At 46.8% G+C, this 22,687-nt stretch overlaps 1 protein-coding gene across 4 annotated transcripts in view; it reads right to left on the bottom strand.

Annotated features, from left to right (window-relative positions):
* CAMSAP2 (calmodulin regulated spectrin associated protein family member 2) overlaps positions 1 to 22,687 on the bottom strand; it is a 185,256-nt gene that overhangs the window by 136,973 nt on the left and 25,596 nt on the right. For all 4 annotated transcript variants that reach the window (XM_075002278.1, XM_075002277.1, XM_075002276.1 and 1 more), the window contains exon 2: positions 14,186 to 14,445. In XM_075002278.1, coding sequence (XP_074858379.1) covers positions 14,186 to 14,445 — 260 coding nt within the window. The remainder of the gene's footprint in view (positions 1 to 14,185; positions 14,446 to 22,687) is intronic.

Below are 22,687 nucleotides of genomic sequence, written 5' to 3' on the forward strand. Positions count from 1 at the left end.
TCATCTGAAAAAACCATAGTACATCAAGCATTCAAATGGAACCTGCAAGGAAAATGCAAAAGACGACAACCTCAGACAACGTAGAGAAGATCTACTGAGACTGACGGACAACAACTGTGGTACTCCTGGAATCAGCTAGAAGTTTTATCATGAGACAGAGTTCAGTTGAGTTAAGAGACTTGTGGATGACCTATGCTCCACTTGGAGTGAAGGGTATAAGTCAAGTCCATAAATCACTGAGATGTGATGGGAGAACAGAGTTGAATAATTTCATATAGTCACAGTCCACTGCTTGAAATTGAGCTCTGCAGTCATGCCTGCTTTTAAGTCATTTAACTTTAACTGTTGAAATTTCTTGGAAAAGTCAATTGATGTTTTAGAGAAGAGATTAAACACAAATTCAAATTTAAAGTATAGGTGAGATTAAAGTCACTGAAAATGAGGTGTTTTTTTAATTAAACCACAGCTTAATCTCACTTCAGTCTTAAAAGTTAATTACTCTAATCTGTTCCATGCACTTCACTTGCTGAGTAAGGAGTTAATTTGAATTTACTTCCCCCTTTTCACACTCCATGCACTGTTGCTTGCCAGTATCATAAAACACAACATATTTTTAAACTTTATTTTATATTGCATAGCAAGGAAATTGTGCACTGCCATTTTAAATTAGCAATTCACAGTTTCAACCAATTATTTTATGATACCAAAATTAAGGCAGAAAGACTTATCCCTTCTAAACACGCAGCTAATAATTTTATGTTGCTGGTTTTAGATGAAAATATAATATTGTCACAGTTTAACCACTAGAAAGGAATGGTTCCAAAGATCCATCTTCCTTCTGCAGTTCCTTTTTCTAAGAGAAACATACAGAAGAATGCTAAAATTTAGGATAAGAGAAATAACAGATGGGCTAAATATCTCTGCCTGATTCATGCAGCTCCTACGTTTTTAGTCTCTTATGCTGAAGTGCGTGATGAAAGAAAGCAGAATTGTATAGGAGTTTCTCACTGAGTCAGAAGTAAATATGCCGAAACTGACTAAGCTCCACTTAGGTGGAATTTCAAAAGAACGGTGTGTCAGAAAATTCTATATATTAGAAATTTGTAATTCTGTGTACAGAGCAATGAATTAAAAATGCAATTCCATCATTCCACAGTGTGTTTCCCACCAATTAAGAATGCAGTTTTGCACAAAATTTGAGGATAGATTAAGATAGCGAAATAACTAAACTTAGCTGAACTGACCACCGCTCACTGGCAGAGGATCAGGATGTGGGGTGGGGTGGTCAGTAAGAAATTTGCCTTTCAAGCTACTTCTCTGATCTCTTTCACTAAAGTGAAGCCTCAATCATTTTTCCTCAAAACATGCCTGCAAGGCAGGGAAGTATTATTCTGTTTTCCACTCAGACACAAAGAGGTTAAGTGAAGTTCTCAGAGAAGCATGTGACAGAGTCAGAAACTGAACCCAGATCTGAATCCTGTATTCACAGCACACTAGCCACCCTTCTTGTCTCTTACGACATATGGCAAAGTCAATGCGAAGAGATGGGGGCTTTCAGATCAAAGCTGTTTTTTCCCCTTGGTCATCTGTGCTTACAACCTGCAACACCTTCAGTAGTAACATATCTAAAATATGTGCACAATGGTAAACCTAAAATTACAGATCGGCCTATTGAAACATGTTTTCTTTTTAGGTAAAAGTAAACATTTCATTGAGAGGAATTGGGGCAGTTCACCTCTCTTATCTCTAAGCTATGTCAAGCAATCTAACACAAAGAAACACAAGAGTTGGAAACATAATTTTACCCTGAGTACTGGGATTCCTCATCCGTATACTTCCAGCTTCTGGAGTCACGTGTTATAGAAGAAATTTAGATATGATTTGGGGTCTGGGGGAAAAGATTTGTAGCTCTCATTGTAGCAGAGAATACTTCTAGAGACACAGAAGTCAAAGTAACAGAATAAGGGCACAGAGACTAGTGATGAAAGATTTAGACTGGAATACAACACTTTTTTTTTTTTTTGCCATTCACTTCCAGTGCTAAGTTATTATAGCCATATCTACACTGGCTAACTTTCAACAGCACATAGGAGTTATCATACTTGAACCTTCAAAAACAGAAGACACTCCTGGGCAAGCAGATCAGGCATTAGCCTCATCACACTAACAAAAAGGGATCAGAAAAGGTTGCTCATTCTGTCTGGCTACTACTTTGGAAAATTTGCAAGAATGCTCTGTGGGGCCATGCTTCCAAATCACTTACAGGTGACTTGGCAGGGTCAGATGTCTTAATGCTGAAGTAGGAGTAAATCAGATCTCCCCAAAAATCTCACAAGGAGAATCCACAAGACCTTCAGCTTTTTGTCAAAACAGGATGACTGCTCCATCCCCAGGCACATTAACAAGTTGTTCTACGGGAAAGGGGCATAGACTCTTCCCCCCCATGATTGCAATATGCTATTATCAGTAGGAAAAAAAGCATAACTACCTTAAGTGCATTTCTGGTAACTACCTCAATGCCTTGATTTTCCCTTGGCACTGCTGAGCATCCCTGCTGTGCTCTTTTTCCATCATGCCTAACAAAATTTTTGCAGAAGCATCAGCTTTTCTTTTGCTGGATTTGAGCTGAATGAAAATAGCTTCTTCACCCACACTGAGAAGAGACCCAAGATCACCTTATGGCTCCATGCTGGAGCTCTTTTGTGTTCCTGGGAACTCATGGCTATTAGGTGTGCTGCAGAGATGTGATCCACACATCTGCTTGCTGTCTGGTCAGAGAGGAAAGGAAACCTAATCAAAATTCCCAGGTCGATGACCACTGCTTCCTGTCCCCTACTTCTGACTCACCAGGAGAGCAGTTGGAAAAGATGCTCAAGTGGCACTGTGGGACAGCTTAAAGGCTAATAAATCGATTTTAATAAAGCTGCCATCTCCACCTGTATAGTTGGACTTTGCAAATTTGACTTCTCAAGTTACTTTGGGGGGAAGTCAGCATTACAGAAGTCAATCTTAGAGTCCCTTAAAATCAACCTGTTGAGTGCTGGGGTGTAGAGGGATAGTTTACAAAATAGAACTTAGACACTTAAATTTGACAATCTCCTAATGTAGACCAGGCCTAAGTGTATTCAACATAATAGCTTCTTATCAGTTTAAAGAAATGTACCATTGAAGCAGCTTTTGTAAACCTTTAAAGTCCTAAAAGGTTTGGGACCCACTCACCCAATGACTAAATTCTCTCCCTATGCCAAACCGCTTGGTGAAGAGTTCAAGATAAGACAACCTCACTAAAAAGAAAAGATGGAGCTACTGGCAGGCTATTTCCACAAGAGAAACTTGACTTTAGAACATTCTGCATTATTTGGTCAAACAGTACCCAGATATGTTAAGTGATGAGGAAGGCTTTTTTTTCTTTTTTTGCCTTCATCAGTCTAGGAGCTTGCAACCATTTCTGTCAAACAGAGATCTTACCACCATATCTTTCTCAGGTTTTTGAGGAAGACAGGCATGTACCAAGAAATGAAATGTGCATGCCAGGACTGGCAACTGCAGCTCTAGTAATTCTCATCTTGATTTTGGGAAGGGTGGTGTGCTTAATTATCTATGTACAAATACAAGTGTGTTGCTAATACATAGCAAAGGTGCGCAGAATCCTAGCCTGTTCCACCTATTGAAATGAAACAGACACTTGTTTCTGTAAGTTTGTATAAATTATATGGTTTTTAAACTAAGACAAGTTGATGTCTTAAAATTCATTTTATTCACCTAAGAAGCTTAGGATAATTGTTCTACCGTTTGACAGAGGGACAGTTCTCTCTTTGCAAAATCAGTATGCTAAAAGTATGAGACTTTTTATGTTTCAAGAACAAAGGCAACAGTTTTCAGAAAACAGTAACAAAAAGTTGCAAGTATATTTCTAGAAACAAACTTCAAAAAAACAGTATTCTTACCTGATATAACTTATTTGCATAGCAGCTCTACTGTATGCTTCCTTTAAGTTCTATAGAGCAATATTTTAAAAGTTAGAGGTCTCAAACTCACATGGCCGGAGAAGTTCCACAGTCCAGGTCACACATGACTGGTGGCCTGCAGCCCTGAGGGAGGAGGGGGTATCCATACTCTTCCCCAAAGTCCAGCCACTACTCCACTCCCACCCTACCTCTTCTCACTCCTCTTCCACTCTCTCTCCCTCCTATACCACCCCTTCCCTCAAGCCTCCTGCTGAGGGACACAGCCTCAGGGATTGTTGGGGGGCGGGGACTGGCATGGGGAGGCAGCAAAGGTCAGGTCTTCTGCACTCATTGTGGTGGCAGGAGCTGTGGGGAAGTGGAGGGACAAAGTAGCCTCTGCTCTGCTCCACTGTCATCTCCACTTCAGTGTGATGGTGGGGAGTAGCGCACCCCAGCCCCAGCACCAGCTGGCTTGGGAAATGGCAAAGGAGCACAGTGGAGGAGGCAGCTGTGTAGTTCTCCTTACGTGAGGATCCTTCTGCCACAGTGACTGCCCCCTGCTGCCAGACCACCCAAGGCCCCACAGGTTAACCTGAGCATGACGGACCATTCCCAACCATAGAAAATAGGATTTCATCCAAGGATAGAATGGCTCTCCACACGCGTCCCCTGGGCCACAAGGACCTGCTGGCAGTAGCACAGGGCTAGCAGCTGGAAGCTACTCTAGCCCTGCTACACGATCAGCGGTGATGCTGGGTGTCCTTGAGGGGTGCGTCTGCACTTGCACTTCTCTTTCGAAAGAGGCATGCAAATGAGGCACATAAAAATGCAAACGAGGTATAATTGTGCATATGTCACCTCATTTGCATATTACACTTTTGGATTCTCTAAAAAAAATTCAACAAATTCAACAGCAATTTATATCGTTACATGAAATGCCAGGATCTGTGGCATGTAGCTGCCAACTTACTGGCTGAGGATCCAAGTTGTTGGGCTCCCTTCCCAGAGCTGAGATACAGATTCCGCTGGTAAGATGGAAAGACAGGAAATGAAGACATTCTGTGAAGCAACCAAAATCTGTATCGGGGCATAAATTCTCTCACTGGATTAGAGAAAGCTGTAGACCCTGGCTACAGATATCAATACTGGCATGTTCCTTCCAGATGGTAAACAAACAACGTAATGACAACACTGGAGACTTCAACATACAAGTTAGCATTTTAATATGGCATGAAATCATTTTGAATAAATTTACTGTGTTTGGGAAAATGCTTTTAAGTTGCATTCTTCAGAGAATGCACTTTTTAAAAAGGGTATTGAAAAAGGTAATCAGCAACTAAATGGAAGATAATTAGGATGGTGTTTCAAAGTCTTTTTTTTCCTTAAATTTAAAAGCAAGCCTCGGCAAAGCCAGCAGCACAGTGCACAACTACACACACATATAAAGTGTAATTAAAATCTTGCTTAGAACCTCAAAAGTATGGTGATTCAGAGAACCTCACATCTTTTTCCTATTTATTAAAATACATTAAAATATAAAAATTGATGGTTCTGTCTATTGTAGAGAGAAACAACCAGTTTAAAAAACAAAATCTGTTAACAGGATTTTTAATCGTTCTAATACTAATAAGGCTGTGGCCATACTTGGCCAAAACTTTGAAACAACTATGCTACTGGCCAAATCCAAGGATACTAATGAGGCACTGAAATGCATATTCAGCACCTCACTAGCATGCAGCCGGCCATGGCACTTCAAAAGTGCCGTATTTTGCTCGTGTGCAGCTTGGCTACACTGGGGTCCTTTTCATGCCAGCTGATAGGAATAAGGGGATTTCAAAATCTGCGGCAGTGAAGAGGACCTCTGTGTAGCCGAGCTGCACATGAGCAAAATGCGGCACTTTTGAAGTGCCAATGCCAGCAGCATGCGAATGAGGTGCTGAATATTCATTTCAGCTCCTCATTAGTATGCTCCAATTTGGCCATTAGCATGGCCATTTCAAAGTTTTGGCCAAGTGTGGCCACAGCCCTAACAGAATACAGCAAATTATAAAATATATAAATAAGATTTAGTTCAAAATTTATCATGAAAATAGTGTAGAATGGAAATGCTGGAAATCATGGAGTGTTGAGATCTCATCTCAGGGCTTCCTGTCACTGGCATGATACCTTATTTGACTCACGCAATCCCTTTCTATTCATTTTATACAACTCTGCAAAGTGGGAGAATACTTGACCATCCTTATAAGGGTGTTTTGAGGATTGAAGTTTGCAGAAGCATTTATAGTTCCAAGTTAAATATTTTATAAATCACTGAGCATGTGTGAAATTTTAAGATTACTGCTGCTATTAAATAACAGGTTGAGTAACTGAGCAGTATTTTCCCAGATAAAAGTTCAAATTTAGCAGACACAAAATATTTATTAGATGATCCTTAGTATGTTCTTCACCACCTTCGCTCCTGTCTTCCTGTATCTCAATAACTATACATGGAAACATCGAAGCTATTTTTCTGAAGACAGGTAATGTTAGATGCAAAGTATGCTCTGTCCAAGATTTTCTAGACTCCAGAACGTATTGTGAAGCCAAATGTCTACATTTCCGTAGGCAAGATGAAGAGCTGGGAGGTGTTGCCAGGTGATCCACCTCTATGTGAATCCTTTGCTCCCGCCACCCAAAATGCCAGAACTGAAGGAGGGGTCCTTCGGGCTCTTTAATCCTCCATAAAGTATCGGCAGACGTGGCTGGAGTGAAGAAAACAACTGAATTTCAAATTCTTATCTTACTACAACCTTTGAAAGACTGGTGTCTTCAAAACAGAGTACTCTACAAGGATGAAGACTTACCCATGTCTGTAAAAATAAATAAATAAATAAACCTTGAAACCACTTTAAGGATTTTTGTCTAAATTGTTCTGTGCAAACTGCAGAGGAAGTAATAGGCCTAAATGTTTCCTGGCAATGTAAATGTACTGCAGACTAAGGCTACGTCTACACGTGAAGCCAACATCGAAATAGCTTATTTCGATGTAGCGACATCGAAATAGGCTATCTCGACGAATAACGTCTACACGTCCTCCAGGGCTGGCAACGTCGATGTTCAACTTCGACGTTGCGCAGCACCACATCGAAATAGGCGCAGCGAGGGAACGTCTACACGCCGAAGTAGCACACATCGAAATAGGGATGCCAGGCACAGCTGCAGACAGGGTCACAGGGCGGACTAGCACTTCCAGGGCAACAGCTAGCCGCTCACTTAAAGGGCCCCTCCCAGACACACTCAGCCTGCACAGCACGCGGTCTGAGGAGCCATAGGCACACAGACCCCGGGCGACGCAGTCATGGACCCCCAGCAGCAGCAGCAGCAGCCGCCGCCACCAGAGGTCCACCCAGCCCTCCCGGCAGGAGCAGGGTTTGCCCTGCTCCATGCCATGCGGGAGGCAGCTGAGCAGCTCCTTGCTACACTGGAGGAGGAGCTGCCCCCAGGGCAGCAGGGCTCAACCCCCAACCCTGCAGCACCCCGCCCCCCCACCCCGCCTCACACGCCGGCGGCTGTGGAGTACCCCACCAGCACTGACTGGTGGGAGCGGCTGGTGCTTGGGGAGTGGGACGACGACCGCTGGCTCAGGAACTTCAGAATGAGCCGGCAGATATTTATGGAGCTGTGCCAGTGGCTCACCCCCGCACTCAGGCACCAGGACACCGCCATGCGGTGTGCCCTCCCAGTGGAGAAACGGGTCGGCATCGCTATCTGGAAGCTGGCCACTCCCGACAGCTACCAATCCGTGGGACAGCAGTTTGGTGTCGGCAAGGCCACCGTCAGGGCTGTCCTCATGGAGGTAAGAGAACCCACGGGGGGAGGGCAGGGCAGGGGAGGGGGGCCCGGGCAGAGGAGGGCAGGGGAGGGGAGACCAGGGCAGGGCAGGGCCACGCACACCCTGCTCACCCCTCATTGGTGCTGTCCCATGTGCTTTCTCTGTAGGTTGTGCGTGCCATCAACGCCATGCTCCTGCACAGGCTCGTGAAGCTGGGGGACCCAGATGCCAACATCGCAGCCTTTGCCACCCTGGGCTTCCCCAACTGCTTCGGAGCTCTGGATGGGACTCACATCCCCATCCGCGCCCCGCATCACAGTGGAGGACGATACCTGAATAGCAAGGGCTACCATTCTGTGGTCCTCCAGGCCTTGGTGGACAGCCAGGGACGTTTCCAGGACATTTATGTGGGCTGGCCTGGCAGCACCCACGACGCCCGGGTTTTCCGGAACTCAGGCCTGTGCCGCCGGCTGGAGACAGGGACCTACATCCCCTAGCGGGAGATCCCTCTGGGGGACACCACCATTTCCCTCTGCGTCATCGCAGATACGGCATACCCCCTCCGGCCCTGGCTCATGCACCCGTACATGGGCCATCTCTCCGCTAGCCAGGAGCGCTTCAACGAGTGCCTGAACCACACGCGCCAGGTGGTGGAGCGCTCATTTGGCCGCCTGAAAGGACGCTGGAGATGTCTCCTGACCCGCCTGGATGCGGGCCCCAACAACATCCCCCTGATTGTGGGTGCCTGCTGCGCCCTGCACAATTTGGTGGAGAGCAAGGGGGAGGCCTTTTTCCAGGGCTGGGCTGTGGAGGCCGGCAGGGCCGACCTGCAGCCACCTGCTGCCCCCAGTCGGCAGGTGGACCCCCAAGGGACCCTGGTCCGGGAAGCCCTGCGGGCCCACTTCGATGATGAGGCCGCAGGGTGAACTCTGCCAGGCCCCCCACTGCCTGCCCCTTCCTCCACCACACTCCTGCCCCAATGCCCACACCATGGAGCACCCAACCGCACCCCTCTCCCACTTTTCCTGGACAAATGACAGCACGCACTTGTGGCTGAACTTAAACTTCTTTTTCTTTGAGAACTTTTTTTTTTTTTTAACTATAAATATATAAAACAAGAACAAACTATTTACAACATGTGGAACCAAAGTAATATGTAAAATAAAGCAACAGTAAGAAACAAGTGTCCTCATTAATAAAAAGAAAACCAGGGAGGATAAAGGGGAGAACTATTTACATGGGGGGGACGGGGCAAACGGGGTGCACAAAATAAAAAGTTGAAACTATATACAAGGGGGGGGCCACGTCCCGGGCCCCTCGCCCCTACAGTCCGGCACTTGGCGTGGGCGGCCGGGAACCCCGCCACGGCCGCAGCCCTGTCCGGGGCTGGCTGGAGGCGGGCCGGACTGGAAGATATGCCCGGCGAGTCTCAGCTGGCTCCAGGGGTCCCTCGGCGCTCCGGCCCTCGGCGGTGGGTGGCGGGGCGATGGCGGACGGGACGGCGACGGGTGGAGCAGCTGGTGGTGCGGCTGGTGGAGCAGGTACGGCGGGCGCTGCGGCGGCCGGCGCGGCATGGGGGGCCAGGTAGTCCACCAGGCAGTTGAAAGTCTCCATGTAGGCCCCCCATGCCTCTTGGCGCCAGGCCAGCGCCCGCTCCTGCAGTTGCAGGTGCTGCTCCGCGACCTCCAGCTGCCGTCGGTGGATGGCCAGCAGCTGGGGGTCCGTCGCCGTCGGCGCCGCGGGGTCCGCCGTCTAGCCCGCCGTGGGGCCGGTTGGTCCTCGGCTGAGGGGCTGGCCTGGAGCGATGGTCCCGGAGAGCTCTCCGGGACCACTGATGCCTCGCCGGAGCTCTCTTCCAGTCCTTCTGATGGTGAAGGTGCGGGACACAGGAGAGGAGGGGGGGAAAAGAATGGAGACAGGCGTTAGTGTGGGCCCCGAGCCGTGGCCTTTGTCCCCCCAGCCCTGTGCTGCAGGTTTCCTAGCCCCGTCCCCGGGAGATGCTGCTGTGATGGATGGGGTTCAGGGGTCCCCCTGCCCTGCACCCCATCCCCTGGTGGGAGCGACTCTCACTTCACTCCGCAGGGTCTGACAGCAGGAGAGGTTTCTTAGGCCACAGATGCCCAGTTTCTCCCAGGAGTGACAGCACCAGCTGTTGGAAGAGACAGTCCTTCCAACCCGTCGTGGGGAGAAGACCCCAAGGGATGCCCCTCTGGGATGCAGCTTTCCCCCTCCTCAGGCTGGCTGCCTTCCAGCTCTCCCTTCCCCTAGCCTCTACCTGTGGCCCCCGCCCTCCCCCCCCCAATTCCAAGCCAGCTCGGCTCCTCCCTCCCTCTTTGTTCAGGGCAGAGGTGTCACCTGCCAGCTGTGGCCCCACGATCATCCTTTGCCCCTGGGAGCTATTCGGCTCTTGTTGCTCATATGTAGCCTGAGTCTCCCTTTTGCACTCCCCCCACTCCATCACATGCTGCTGCTGCTGCTGCTGTGGGGTGTCCCACCCCCTCCTCCCGGGGGCCCCTCAAGGTTCCGCTCCCCCCTGCCCCGGGGATGGGGCATGGCACTGTCTTGCGGGGGGGGGCAGGGGCTGATGCACTGCTGTGAGGGCCATGGCCCTGCTGTCCTTGGGGCCATGGCCATGTGAGCATGTGGGGGGCCCTGGACACATATCTATTGCCCCCCGCCCCTCAAGCCCAGGGGTGTACACCAGAGGGGGGTACATACCTGTCGGTCCACTCCCACAGTCTGGAGATCCCTGGGGGGCGGAGGCCCGGCTGCTGCTCCGGGATGGCAGGAGGAGGATCTGCAGCCCGGATTCTGTGGAGGAGCCCCCCTCCTCCTCCTCCTCCTCCTCCTGCCGCGATGTCCCGGGGGTGGGCTCCGGGGGGGGCCCCGGGGTGCGGGGCTTACCTCCGGGGCGGACTCCGGCTGCAGGGCCTGCTGGGGCTCGTTGGCCGAAGTTTCAAGGGTGGCCGGAGGGGAGGAGGTGTGCCGGTGGACCAGGATGTCCCTGAGCTCCCTGTAAAAGGGGTAAGTGACGGGGGCGGCCCCAGATCGGCTGGCCGCATCCCGGGCCCGGGAGTAACCCTGCCGCAGCTCCTTCACCTTACTCCTGACGTGATCAGGAGTGCGGGCAGGGTGACCCCGGGCAGCCAGGCCATCGGCCAGCCGAGCAAACGCATCCGCGTTCCGCCTCTTGCTCCCCATTACCTGGAGCACCTCCTCCTCGCTCCAGAACCCCAGCAGGTCCCGCAGCTCGGCCTCCGTCCAGGAGGGGCCCCGCTGCCGCTTGCCAGCCTGGCTGCCCGCCTGGCTGGGCTGGCTGCCCTGGCTCCCCTTGGTGGGGGGTCCCCTGGGGGCGCTGCCGGGCAGCCATCGCAGCTGGGTGGGTGGCTGTGCTGGCTGAGGGACGTGCAGGCTGGCCGCGTGTCTGGGCTGCCGCCTGCACGTTCCCTCAGCTTCCTGCACAGGAAGGGAGGGGGAGGGGACCTTTAAGGGGCCGCTCCATGCGGCCACCAGTGAGCTGAGGGGCTGGAGAGAGCGTCTCTCAACCCCTCAGCTGATGGCCACCATGGAGGACCCGGCAATTTCGACGTTGCGGGACGCGCAACGACTAAACGGTCCCTACTTCGACGTTGAACATCGAAGTAGGGTGCTATTCCTATCCCCTCATGGGGTTAGCAACTTCGACGTCTCGCCGCCTAACGTCGAAGTTAACTTCGAAATAGCGCCCGACGCATGTAGCCGTGACGGGTGCTATTTCGAAGTTAGTGCCGCTACTTCGAAGTAGCGTGCACGTGTAGACACGGCTTAAGTCACATTAACTGTTAATGATCTCAGTTTAGAATGGAAAAAAAAAACTTACCAACTCAGTTTTCTAACAAATTTATTGCATGGACATATTTGTATTCACAGACCAGTGTTGCAGAAGTACTCTGACCATCAAAACTACCAAATGTTGTGGTAGCAGATTTCAGAAAGAGTCCAAATGCAAGAGATCCAGGTAAAACTGAAGTTGTAGGTTCAGCTACTGGGCTAAGGACTTTACCTAATCATTCCTCCCACTATGCAGCTACAAACAGGAATTATGAAAAACAGTCTGCTTGTAGACAATCTGCTTTCTAAGTAGAGGGACAGAAACAGAACCAAGCCATAGACATTAAATTACCTCTACTAGATTTAGCGATCAGAGACAAAATCCTAATTCCAATCAAGTTAAAGGGAGTTTTGCAATTGACTTTATTAGGGCTAGATTTCATTTAGGGTGTCCCAAATCTTAAAACCAGAGAGGTAGCCATGTTAGTTTGTAAGCTTCACAAACAACCAGCAGTCCAAATTTATTTATTAAGTAATGAGCTTTCATGGTTAAGACCACTTCCTCAGATTTCCTCATTGCATGGGTTGCATCTACTCATTTGTACAGTACTTCACACACTGATTGGGGCATCTGGCCAGTCATGGAATACAAATAAAATAATTTGTCTATATTTGAAAATTCAAGTTCTGCCATGGCTGCACCTTAAAGTGAGTGTGCGGCCGCAAAGGAGATTCCAGGAGAGAGCTCTCCCAGTGATTATTTAAACCACCTCCACAAGGGGAATAGCTAATAGTGCTAGAAACCCATTTACACTGGCACTTTATAGCACTGTAACTTACTGAGCTTGGAGGAGAGGGCGTCTTTCCACATACCCGAGCCACAGAGTGGCAGTTTAAACTCAGCCTAAGACTCTTCCAGTGGTTCAACTTTACGTACTGCAGTCACATTATTTCTTAAATACAGTTGATTCTAAATTATCTCTTATCTCGAACAATCATGCTTCATCTTTCACTTGTATATTTTTATGTTGCATAATCAACCAACACCAACCCCTTTCTCTCAGTCAAATATAAACAAACCCTGAGACAGCATAAGCTTTACTCTATCTTAACATATCCATTCTTTCACAGGTAAGTAAGCGTACATATAAAATTCTTACAAACCAAAATAAAAAAAAGCTGCCTTTACAGGATAGTAACTGTTGGAACCTAAAGTCCGCTGAGCTGATATTTAATTAGTACTTAATAAAAACTTATGTACAAGACTGACGATCTTTAACAGTTTTACCATTGTTTTGTTGGCTAGAATGTTTACACAGATTTAAATAACTGATAAGACTACTGTGTACTGTTCTGTGGAGCTATGATATTCTGTGAAGTCATTGAGAATTTGCATTTTAAAATGGATAAGGTTTTAAAAACTACTACTTACAAAAAAAAATTCCATTTTTCCAGGGTAGGTTAGCAAAACTGTTATCGGTGAATTTTGTGGGTTTAATCCAAACTCTGAACTTCGCCGCTCAATATACTAGCAGTTGAGGACTTGGAAAAAGTATTTCCTTTCATACACCAAATAAGAGTAATATACTTACCAAGGTAGCCAGTAAGAGGTACACAGCACACCAACTTCTTCTCTCCCTCCACAGACAATTATTTAAATTATAGCTCTTATACATCATTACCTGTCACTCAACATCCCTAAATATTAACTCTAACATGCAAGTAGTCTATAAGCATGTTTTCCTAGAGTCCTCTAACCGCAGGTTTTTCTGAAGAATTTCTTATGTAACATGCTGAAGCACTGCCATAAAATACTGCATTGGAAGTATAAGCAATAATGGAACACCCCTTTAAGAGGAAGCATTAGGATACACACCACACAGAAAAATTTGACAGACTAACGCTAATGTGTACATTGTCATCCTATTTTCCTTATTTCAGAAATGATCAAGAGATAAAAGCCCAAGCCCAGACAGTGTCCTTGACAAACTTCAACTGTAGCATTCAAAGAATAAGCCACTCTAGATGGCATTCTGATCTAGTGAGGCTAATGGCAAAACTGTCACTGACTTCAATACGAGCAAGATTTCACTCCCGCCTTTAAAGGCAACTTGGCTCTTTAAGCCATATCAAACTGTATTTCAACATATTTTACAAAGTGAAAACTAACAACTAACCATGTTAAGAAAGTTAATGTGTATATAAAAACATGTATTTCACAACTGTTCAGTGTTCTCCAGAATCAATAAGTTATTAGCTATTCTTCAGAGGTGGAGAGAACTGGTAGATGTGCAGGAACGGAGATGAATAGACAAACTGGGAAAGAGAGAAGTGGTACAAGAACAGAAACAACGATGACTCTTCAACTACTGGAGGACAAAATATTTTATATGTTGTCTGAAAGAGACTTTCAAAGACATGGCCTCTAAATTTTGAAATCCTCAACTCCCCATTTTGATAGAGAGAGATAAGACAAAAAGTTAAGTCAATATCCCTACCATAGGATAACTGAATCTAGTTCTTGAGATAAAAACAATGAGGTTGAAGTCAAACACGAATAATTGTACAGCCATTAAATGCACAAAGGAAGAAAAAAAGCCACAAAGGCCACACTCACCATCTGAATGGGTTTCTTGTGCAGATCTCTTTCAGTTACTAACTTCTCTTGGTCAGTGACATAAAGACCTTTCTGTGCCAAGGCCTGGATAACTGCATCATGACCCAAAAGTGGCTTTGCAGCATCACTCTTGAGAATAAGACTTCCAGCACGACAATAGAGTTCAGCAGATAGCAGCAAGCTAACAACAGGAGGCTTAATGTGTTCCTGGTCATACTGGTCTGTGTAAAATGGTTCTCGCAGTTCCTCTGGAACATTATCTGTAACAAACAAAAGATATTACTGAAGGTACATCACTTTGCATTAAAACGTACCTAACTGATACAGGCTTTACATAAAAATTAGGAAGTATCACTTTTTATATAAGGATTCTATATTATTTAAAAAAAAAATCTATGCTGGATCTATTATAGCATAAGAACCAAACAAAACAGTGCTAGTGAACGTTACTTATAAATGGAATGCAGTCAAACAAAATTAAGCCTCAGACATTAGTTTGCAGACAAAACCCAGAAATTTTACATTGCAAAGCACAACATGGATGGTTTTAAAGCAGCATTAGTTCCAACTGTCTCGACTTTTTCCAAGCTCATGGCCAAAACCTTCCTCCTTTTAAAAATCACATTTCATAGCCCAGCCAATAAAGTCTGAATGATGTCAGACTGCTGTGATTCAGCACAACAAGCTGTCTGGCTCATTCCGTAATTTTAGGGAGATAAAACAATAATATGTTCTATCATACCCAACTGTTCTGGAGGAAAAAAAAACCAAGCCACTCTTTTGCTGAAATATGTAAAGGCTGCCTCCTGAACTGCATAGCTGACTTCCTTTTAACAGAGTGCATTTCTTTTTCAATAGCTGCAGAACCAACAAAAAGCTACACGAGTATTTATCAAATCATGTTGCGTTTTTGGCACAGTGCTGTTTATCACAAGTTTTACAAGAGCAATGACAGCTTTCCAAGTACCAGATACCAGTTACTGCAGAAGCATGAAAGACATAAGATGTATGAATCAAATAATAGCTCATTTACCATTATACCTGAACGGCTATAAAATATTCCGAAGTGACATTACAGCAAATCAAAGAACAATGGCAGTAACATGAGATGGATTTGAATGTCACCTCAGGATTTCTACTCTCATATATAAAAAGGAAAGCAGTAAAATGGGATTTAGTGGTCACCTAACCTTTTGGGGGGGATCACAACGTTCCCTTCAATTTCTTACAGCCATATATGGACTAAATTGTTATATGCACCAAGGCACGCACAAATGTACATCACTAACAGAAATACATGCTGCTGGTTGTGGGTGCTCTGCTCATCAGCTGGGCAGCATTTTAATTTCTCATGGGTGGCCACCCAAGCATTCAGCTTACAGGGAATACTGGTTGGGGGCCACAGGCACATGCCAACCCTCACTGACCAGGTCCTCAAGTGAGAAGAAGAAAAAACATTTCACAGATGTGGCCCCAACTGAGAAGTGGGGAAAAAAAAGACACTCCTCACACTCCCCTCAAGCTCCAGCCCCACAGGGGAGAAGAAAGAGTAGGAGAAAGGCACTGAGGCTCAGAGCTTACCTGTGCCAGATTAACTCTTCGGGAGGCCCCAGGCTAGTATATTTTATGGGCCCTAGGCTCTGAGACGGGTCCAAAATGAAAGTGTACCAATGAGAGGCTGCCAGGGACTGGGCTGGGATGCAGAGTATGTGGGCTGGGGGAGTGCAGGAGAAGACAGGGGATTAGGGCACCTACCTGGCACAGGTCCCGGGGGAGTGGGGAGAGCAGGCATCTTCTGTGGCTCTGTGTGACGCAGGAAAGTGCTCCATGCAGACACACACACACGCATAATGCCCCCCCCGCCCCCCGCAATTCTAATCAATGGGAGATGTGCCTGCAGGGAGTGCTCCCCTGAAGTTTGAACAGCTGCTTCCTCTCCCCACTATACAGAGTCCATGGGCTGGATGAGACCCACAGCTTGCCTTGATTAGGGCTACAAGGCTTTGGGTTTCTACTGATTATTCTCTCATCATCTGAGCTAAAATTCATCAGTTAGCTGGATAAGCATGTTTAAGCTGTCAAGGAACTATCACCTTTGCAAAATACCAAGGAAATTGTAAAATTTTTAATTAATCCGAAATTTTATAGTTCAACACTGACAGAAACTAGGTATGGTTGATATGTGACAAACACTTCAGGAGCCATTAACGTTTCCTAACTCCTACTTCCACAAGCATGTGTTCTACTCTAATAGTGCCACCATAGCACAACATCCCTTCCCTTGAGCCTCAACACAAGTGGCTCTCAACTTAGATAGCTTGTGAGTATGGCAGAGGGGGAGGCGCTTGTCACAATCACCATGCCCTTTGTGCATCATTGAACAGATGGGCAGTGCCAGTATGGAACATTTTGAAAGCTACCAGTATATACATCATAAAGACTCCCTCACCAACTTCAGTGAATCTGAACATCCATCATTTCCTCACAGTACTCCACATGACTCTCCCATTTCCTCTCTGAAAAAGCATTTACTCGACAACTCAGCAGCTCAATAGTCAGTCCCATTTATTCCTTCTGTTCCTCCTGACTCACCTTTCTCATTCTTATCCCTCCTTCTCCCACCCCAGTGTCTGTATGTTGCCCATTTACATTATCATCTTTTTTGAAACAGAAACCTGTCCCATTCTGACACATTTCAAAGCAGTAGTCATGTTACTCCGTTTGAGCAAAAACTTCAAGGAGCCCAGCTATACCAAACGCTCATCCATCTGCACATCTATTAATGCAATATATGTCATCATATGCCAGCAATGCTCCTCTGCCATGTACAATGGCACAACTGCCGACTGTCTCTATGCAAAACAATACATGGACACAAACACCAAGAATGGTAACATACAAAAACAATAGTAACGGAGAAGGAGCCGTGCTAGTCCATATACTATCAAAAACAAAAAGCAGTCAAGTAGCACTTTAAAGACTAGCACGATCATTTATTAGGTGAGCTTTCGTGGGACAGACCCACTTCTTCAGACCATAGCCATACCAGAACAGACTCCAGGAAAACCATCCTTGATGTTACCACAGCCAATCTGGTGTCTGACCTCTGTAATTTTGTTTTCACCCACAATTATTTCCAATTTGGGGCAATTTATACCTCCAGATTAGTGGAACTGCTATGGGAACCCGCATGGCCCCACAATATGCTAATATATTTATGGCTGACCTGGAACGACGATTCCTCAGCTCTCATCCCCTATCACTTCTCCCCTACTTAAGATACATAGATGACATCTTTATGATTTGGACCCATGGTAGAGAGACTTTAAAAGAATTCCACAGAAACTTTAACAATCTGCACCCCACCATCAACTCATGCCTCAATTATTCCAGGCGAAAGATACATTTCCTGGACACTACAGTACAAATCATGGATGGCCTGATCGGTACCACACTGTACTGGAAACCCACTGATCGCTATACTTACCTACACGCTTCTAGCTTCCACCCTGCACACATAACTAGATCCATTCTTTACAGTCAAGCCCTTAGGTACAATTGCATTTGCTCTGATCCAACTGACAGAGACCAAAAACTACAAGATCTTTACCAAATATTCATAAACCTGAATTACCCACCAGGAGAAATAAAAAAAACAAATCGACAGGGCCAGATGAATACCCAGAGACCAGCTACTCCAAGGATCGGCCCCAAAAAGCCAAGAACAGAACACCACTGGTCATCACCTACAGCCCTCAACTGAAACCACTGCAAAGAAATCTGTTCTGGTACGGCTATGGTCTGAAGAAGTGGGTCTGTCCCACAAAAGCTCACCTAATAAATTATTTTGCTAGTCTTTAAAGTGCTACTTGACTGCTTTTTTGTTTTTACTAAGCTTTTCACTATTACAAAACACTGAAGAACAATGAAATATCTACTGTATCAATTTTCATATGTATAACAAAGAAGGCTGAACTGACTAGGACTCAATTCGAGTGCTGGGTCCAGTTCTGGGCAACATGTTGTCGGAAAGATAGAGAGAGAAATCAAAGAAAGTTCAGAGAGAAACAACTAAAACTAAAATGATTAAAGGTCTAAAAATATGACCTATTACAGAAGATTAAAAGAATTGATTGTGTTTAGTTTTGAAAAGAAAAGGATAAGTGGGCACAGGGTAGCAGCTTCCAACTACCTAAAAGACTGTTACAAAGAGGAGGGAGAAAAATTATTCTCCTCTGCCTCTGATACGACAAGAAGCAATGGGTTTAAAATACAAAAAGGGAGGTTTAGGTTGCACATTATGAAAAAAATCCTGTCAGGGTGGTTAAGAATGAGAATAAATTACTTAGGGTGGAGATATTCAAGAACAGGCTGGATAAATATCTAACAAGGATGATATAGATGATGCTTGCTCCTGCCACGAGTGCAGGGGACTGAACTTGATAATCTCCTGAGGTCCCTTCAAGTTGTAGTATTCTATGATTCTGTAAGGCCATATTCTCATAGTAGTTTCTAATTTTAGGAAAGAAACTTTACCAGCTACCATCTGATTTCGAGAATTAAATCCACAAGGTCACAAGACAATTGGCAGGAGCACGCGGACATGCAGCTCCTCTGGAAAGGACTATCTTTGCAAGCATTGTATGTGGTTTAAAAAATCATTAGCAGAGGCCTCACAAACTGTCTGACCAACAGAAATTTCACTTTTGTTCATATGAAAAAAGCCCTTTCAGCATGTGTAAGAAAATAAGAACATAGAATGTAAAAACTTTAGTAGTTGGTACCTAAATGCAAATACACATACATAAAAACTGATAACGTTTTACCATTTTTAGTTAGACGGATGAGCGAGAAACTCAGTCGCGAATCACATTACACCCTCCTTCTGAAATTTCATGCCTCTCCTCCGGCCTCTTTGCACACCCCTGTTCTACATTATAAAGAGAAGTTACTCACCTGTGTAGTAACGATGGTTCTTCGAGATGTGTCCCCATGGGTGCTCCACAGAAGGTGTCGGGCTCGCCCCGGCGCCGCAGATCGGAAAATGTCCAACAGTCTCCGTCGGGTCACGCATGCACCGATGCGCGTTGGTCCTTCACACGCTTATGGTCACGTGTGCGATCCGGTCCCCACCAGTTCCTGATCAACCGGTCCGGATGTCCCTGAAAAACACGAAACAGAGCTCCGAAGTGGGGAGGAACGGGTGGGTAGTGGAGCACCCACGGGGACACATCTCGAAGAACCATCGTTACTACACAGGTGAGTAACCTCTCTTTCTTCTTCGAGTGGTCCCCGTAGGTGCTCCACAGTAGGTGACTACCCAGCAGTAACCTGCCCCCCCAAAAAAGGAGGTGGGTACCCGATTTATGCGCAGCTTGCCCTTGAAAGGACTGCTGTCGACAGGCGTGTATCCTCATCAAACATCTGGTGCATGGCGCAGTGTTTGGCAAAAGTGTCGTAGGATGACCAAGTCGCCGCTCTGCAGATGTCTCTCAGCGCGATTCCCTTGAAGAAGGCCGTCGACGCCGCCATCGCTCTAGTGGAGTGAGCCCTGGGCGGAACCGGCAGAGGAGTCTTGCGAAGCTCATAGCACAGTCTTATGCATAACACGATGTGGTTTGAAATCCTCTGTGAAGACAGGCCTTCCCCTTTCGACCTGGGTGCGAGGGACACCAGGAGTCTGTCCGTTTTCCGGAAAGGCTTAGTCCTATCTATGTAAAAGGCCAACGCCCTTCTCACATCTAATAAGTGCAGCCGTGCCTTCTTACTGGAGCTGTGAGGCTTAGGATAAAAAGAGGGTAATACTATCGGTTCGTTAATGTGGAACTCTGATGAGACCTTTGGAACAAAGGCTGGATGTAATCGCAAGACCACCACTTCCTTTGAGAACACTGTGCAGGGCGGTGTGGCCATTATTGCTGCAAGCTCGCTCACCAGATGGGCTGACGTAATCGCAAGAAGGAAGGTTGTCTTCATGGTAAGTAACTGGAGGGGAACCGTAGCCAATGGCTCAAAGGGTGGTCCCGACAGCGTGTGGAGGACCAAGTCCAAACTCCATGACGGAGGTATCGGTTTCCGAGGGGGATAAAGATTTGCCAACCCCTTTAAGAAACGCATGACAACAGGATGGGCGAATATGGTTGATCCCTCCTCTTCGTGTGGAAAAGCTGATATAGCCGCGAGATGAACTTTTATCGAGGATAGAGAAAGCCCCTTTTGTTTGAGTTCTAGTAGGTAGTCCAGAATTGTGGTTATAGGGGCATCCACAGGTGTCAACTGCTTGGAAGAGCACCAGGAGGTAAATCGTGTCCACTTGTGCTCATGAGTCCTTCTGGTGGAAGTCTTCCGACTACACTCCAGGACTTGCTTCACTCCCTCCGAACATGTACTCTCTAGGGCACTGAGCCATGGATTAGCCATGCATGTAGGTGGAGTCCCTGCAGGTGCAGATGCAGTATTGACCCTCGAGCCTGTGTGAGAAGGTCCGGTACTGCCGGTAGGGGAAACGGCCGCCAACGTGCCATGCACAGAAGCAGCGGGAACCATTGTTGTCGATCCCAGGTTGGAACTATGAGTATCATGTGTGCTCTCTCCCTTTTGGCTTTCTCCAAAACCTAGTGTATGAGTGTTGTGGGAGGGAACACATAGAGTAGAGGGCCCTTCCATGGGATCATGAAGGCGTCCCCCAAGGATCCCTGTCCTATGCCTGCTCTGGAGCAGCAGTGGGGACATTTCTTGTTGTTGTGAGTGGCGAACAAATCGATTTGGGGAAACCCCCATTTGTGAAACACTCGGTGGAGCAGGTTGGAACGGATCTGTCACTCGTGCGTGGGCGCAAAGTGTCTGCTGAGTTGGTCCGCCTTTACGTTGTGGACATCTGGCAAGTATAAAGCTCTTAGGGTTATGTTGTTGGCAATGCACCACTTCCACAACCGGACAGCCTCCGCACAGAGTGCATGAGATCTGGCCCCTCCTTGTCGGTTTATATAAAACATGGTGGAGGTGTTGTCGGTATTTATCCCGACTACTTTCCCGTGCAGGTAATTCTGAAAATGTCTGTATGCATTGAACACTGCTCTGAGCTCTAGTATGTTTATATGCAGTGTCCTCTCCACGGGGGACCATAAACCTTGAGTGGCTTTGTTGTCCATGTGCGCTCCCCATCCCATATGGGATGCATCTGTTGTGAGAAAAATGGTAATTTGCAGTTGGCGGAAAGGTACTCCTACTAGTAGGCTCTTGGGGTTTGCCCACCATGCCAGTGACCTTTGCACCTCTGTTGTGGGTGATACCATCCTGTGAACGGTATGGGCTGATGGTTTGTACACGCTCGCCAACCAATGCTGCAAGCCTCGCATGTGCAGTCTGGCGTTTTGTACCACAAACGTGGTGGTCGCCATGTGCCCCAACAACTGTAGACATGTTAGGATTGGAACAGTGGAGCTGTACGTTACTACTTGTACCAGAGATTTGATGGTGCAAAAACGGGCATCGGGCAAATATACCCTTGATGTAGCAGAGTCTATTCGGGCTCCTATAAATTCTATATTTTGCATGGGCTCAGTTTTTGACTTCGAGAGGTTGATGAGGAGGCCCAGTGAGGTAAATGTGATTGTGGTGATGCGTATCATCTGTAAGACCTCCACTTTGGAAGTTTGTTTCAGCAGGCAGTCGCCCAAGTACGGAAAAATGAAGACGCCCTGTCTGTGTAGGTACGCTGACATGACCGCCAGGGTTTTGGTGAAAACTCTGGGTGCCGAAGAGAGACCGAATGGAAGGACTCTGTACTGGAAATGTTCTTTGCCTACTGTGAACCAGAGGAAATGTCTGTGCGCTGGATGAATTGTTATATGGAAATATGCGTCCTGTAAGTCGAGGGCTGCAAACCAGTCTCCATCATCCAGTGCCGTGATTATGGAAGCAATGGTAGTCATTTTGAAGCGTTGTTTGCGCAGATTCCGGTTGAGGGCCCATAAATCCAGTATGGGCCTCCAACCTCCTGTCATCTTCTCTGTCAGGAAGTACCGGGAGTAGAAGCCTTTGCCCTGGAACTGTTCCGGTACTCTCTCCACCGCCCCTATTAACAAGAGGTGGTCCACCTCCTGTTTTAATTTTATGTGGTGAGAGGGATCCCTGAAAAGGGGCCTGGTGGGAGGATTCGGTGGTGGCAATGATTGAAAAGGGGTTGTGTACCCCGTGGCTATAATCTCCAATATCCGTTTGTCTGTGGTGATGCTTTGCCATTGAGAGTAGAACAGCTTGAGTTGATGGTGAAACATATGTTGAGATTGGCACTGAGAGACGGTCTTGGTTTTGCAGTCCCCGACATACCTGTCAAACCTGCTGTCTTATGTTTTGTCCGGAGGGGGCGCGGCCCTGCTGTGGTTGACGTCTAGGGGCCTTGTACTGCTGTGGCTGTTGCTGACGCCCCTGATCATACCCCCATTGATACTGAGTCCGCTGTGGTTGATAAGTGTAATGCCGTTGCTGAGGGTAAAACTT

The sequence above is a fragment of the Carettochelys insculpta genome, chromosome 9 (assembly GCF_033958435.1).
Source record: "Carettochelys insculpta isolate YL-2023 chromosome 9, ASM3395843v1, whole genome shotgun sequence".
Taxonomy (NCBI): domain Eukaryota; kingdom Metazoa; phylum Chordata; order Testudines; family Carettochelyidae; genus Carettochelys; species Carettochelys insculpta.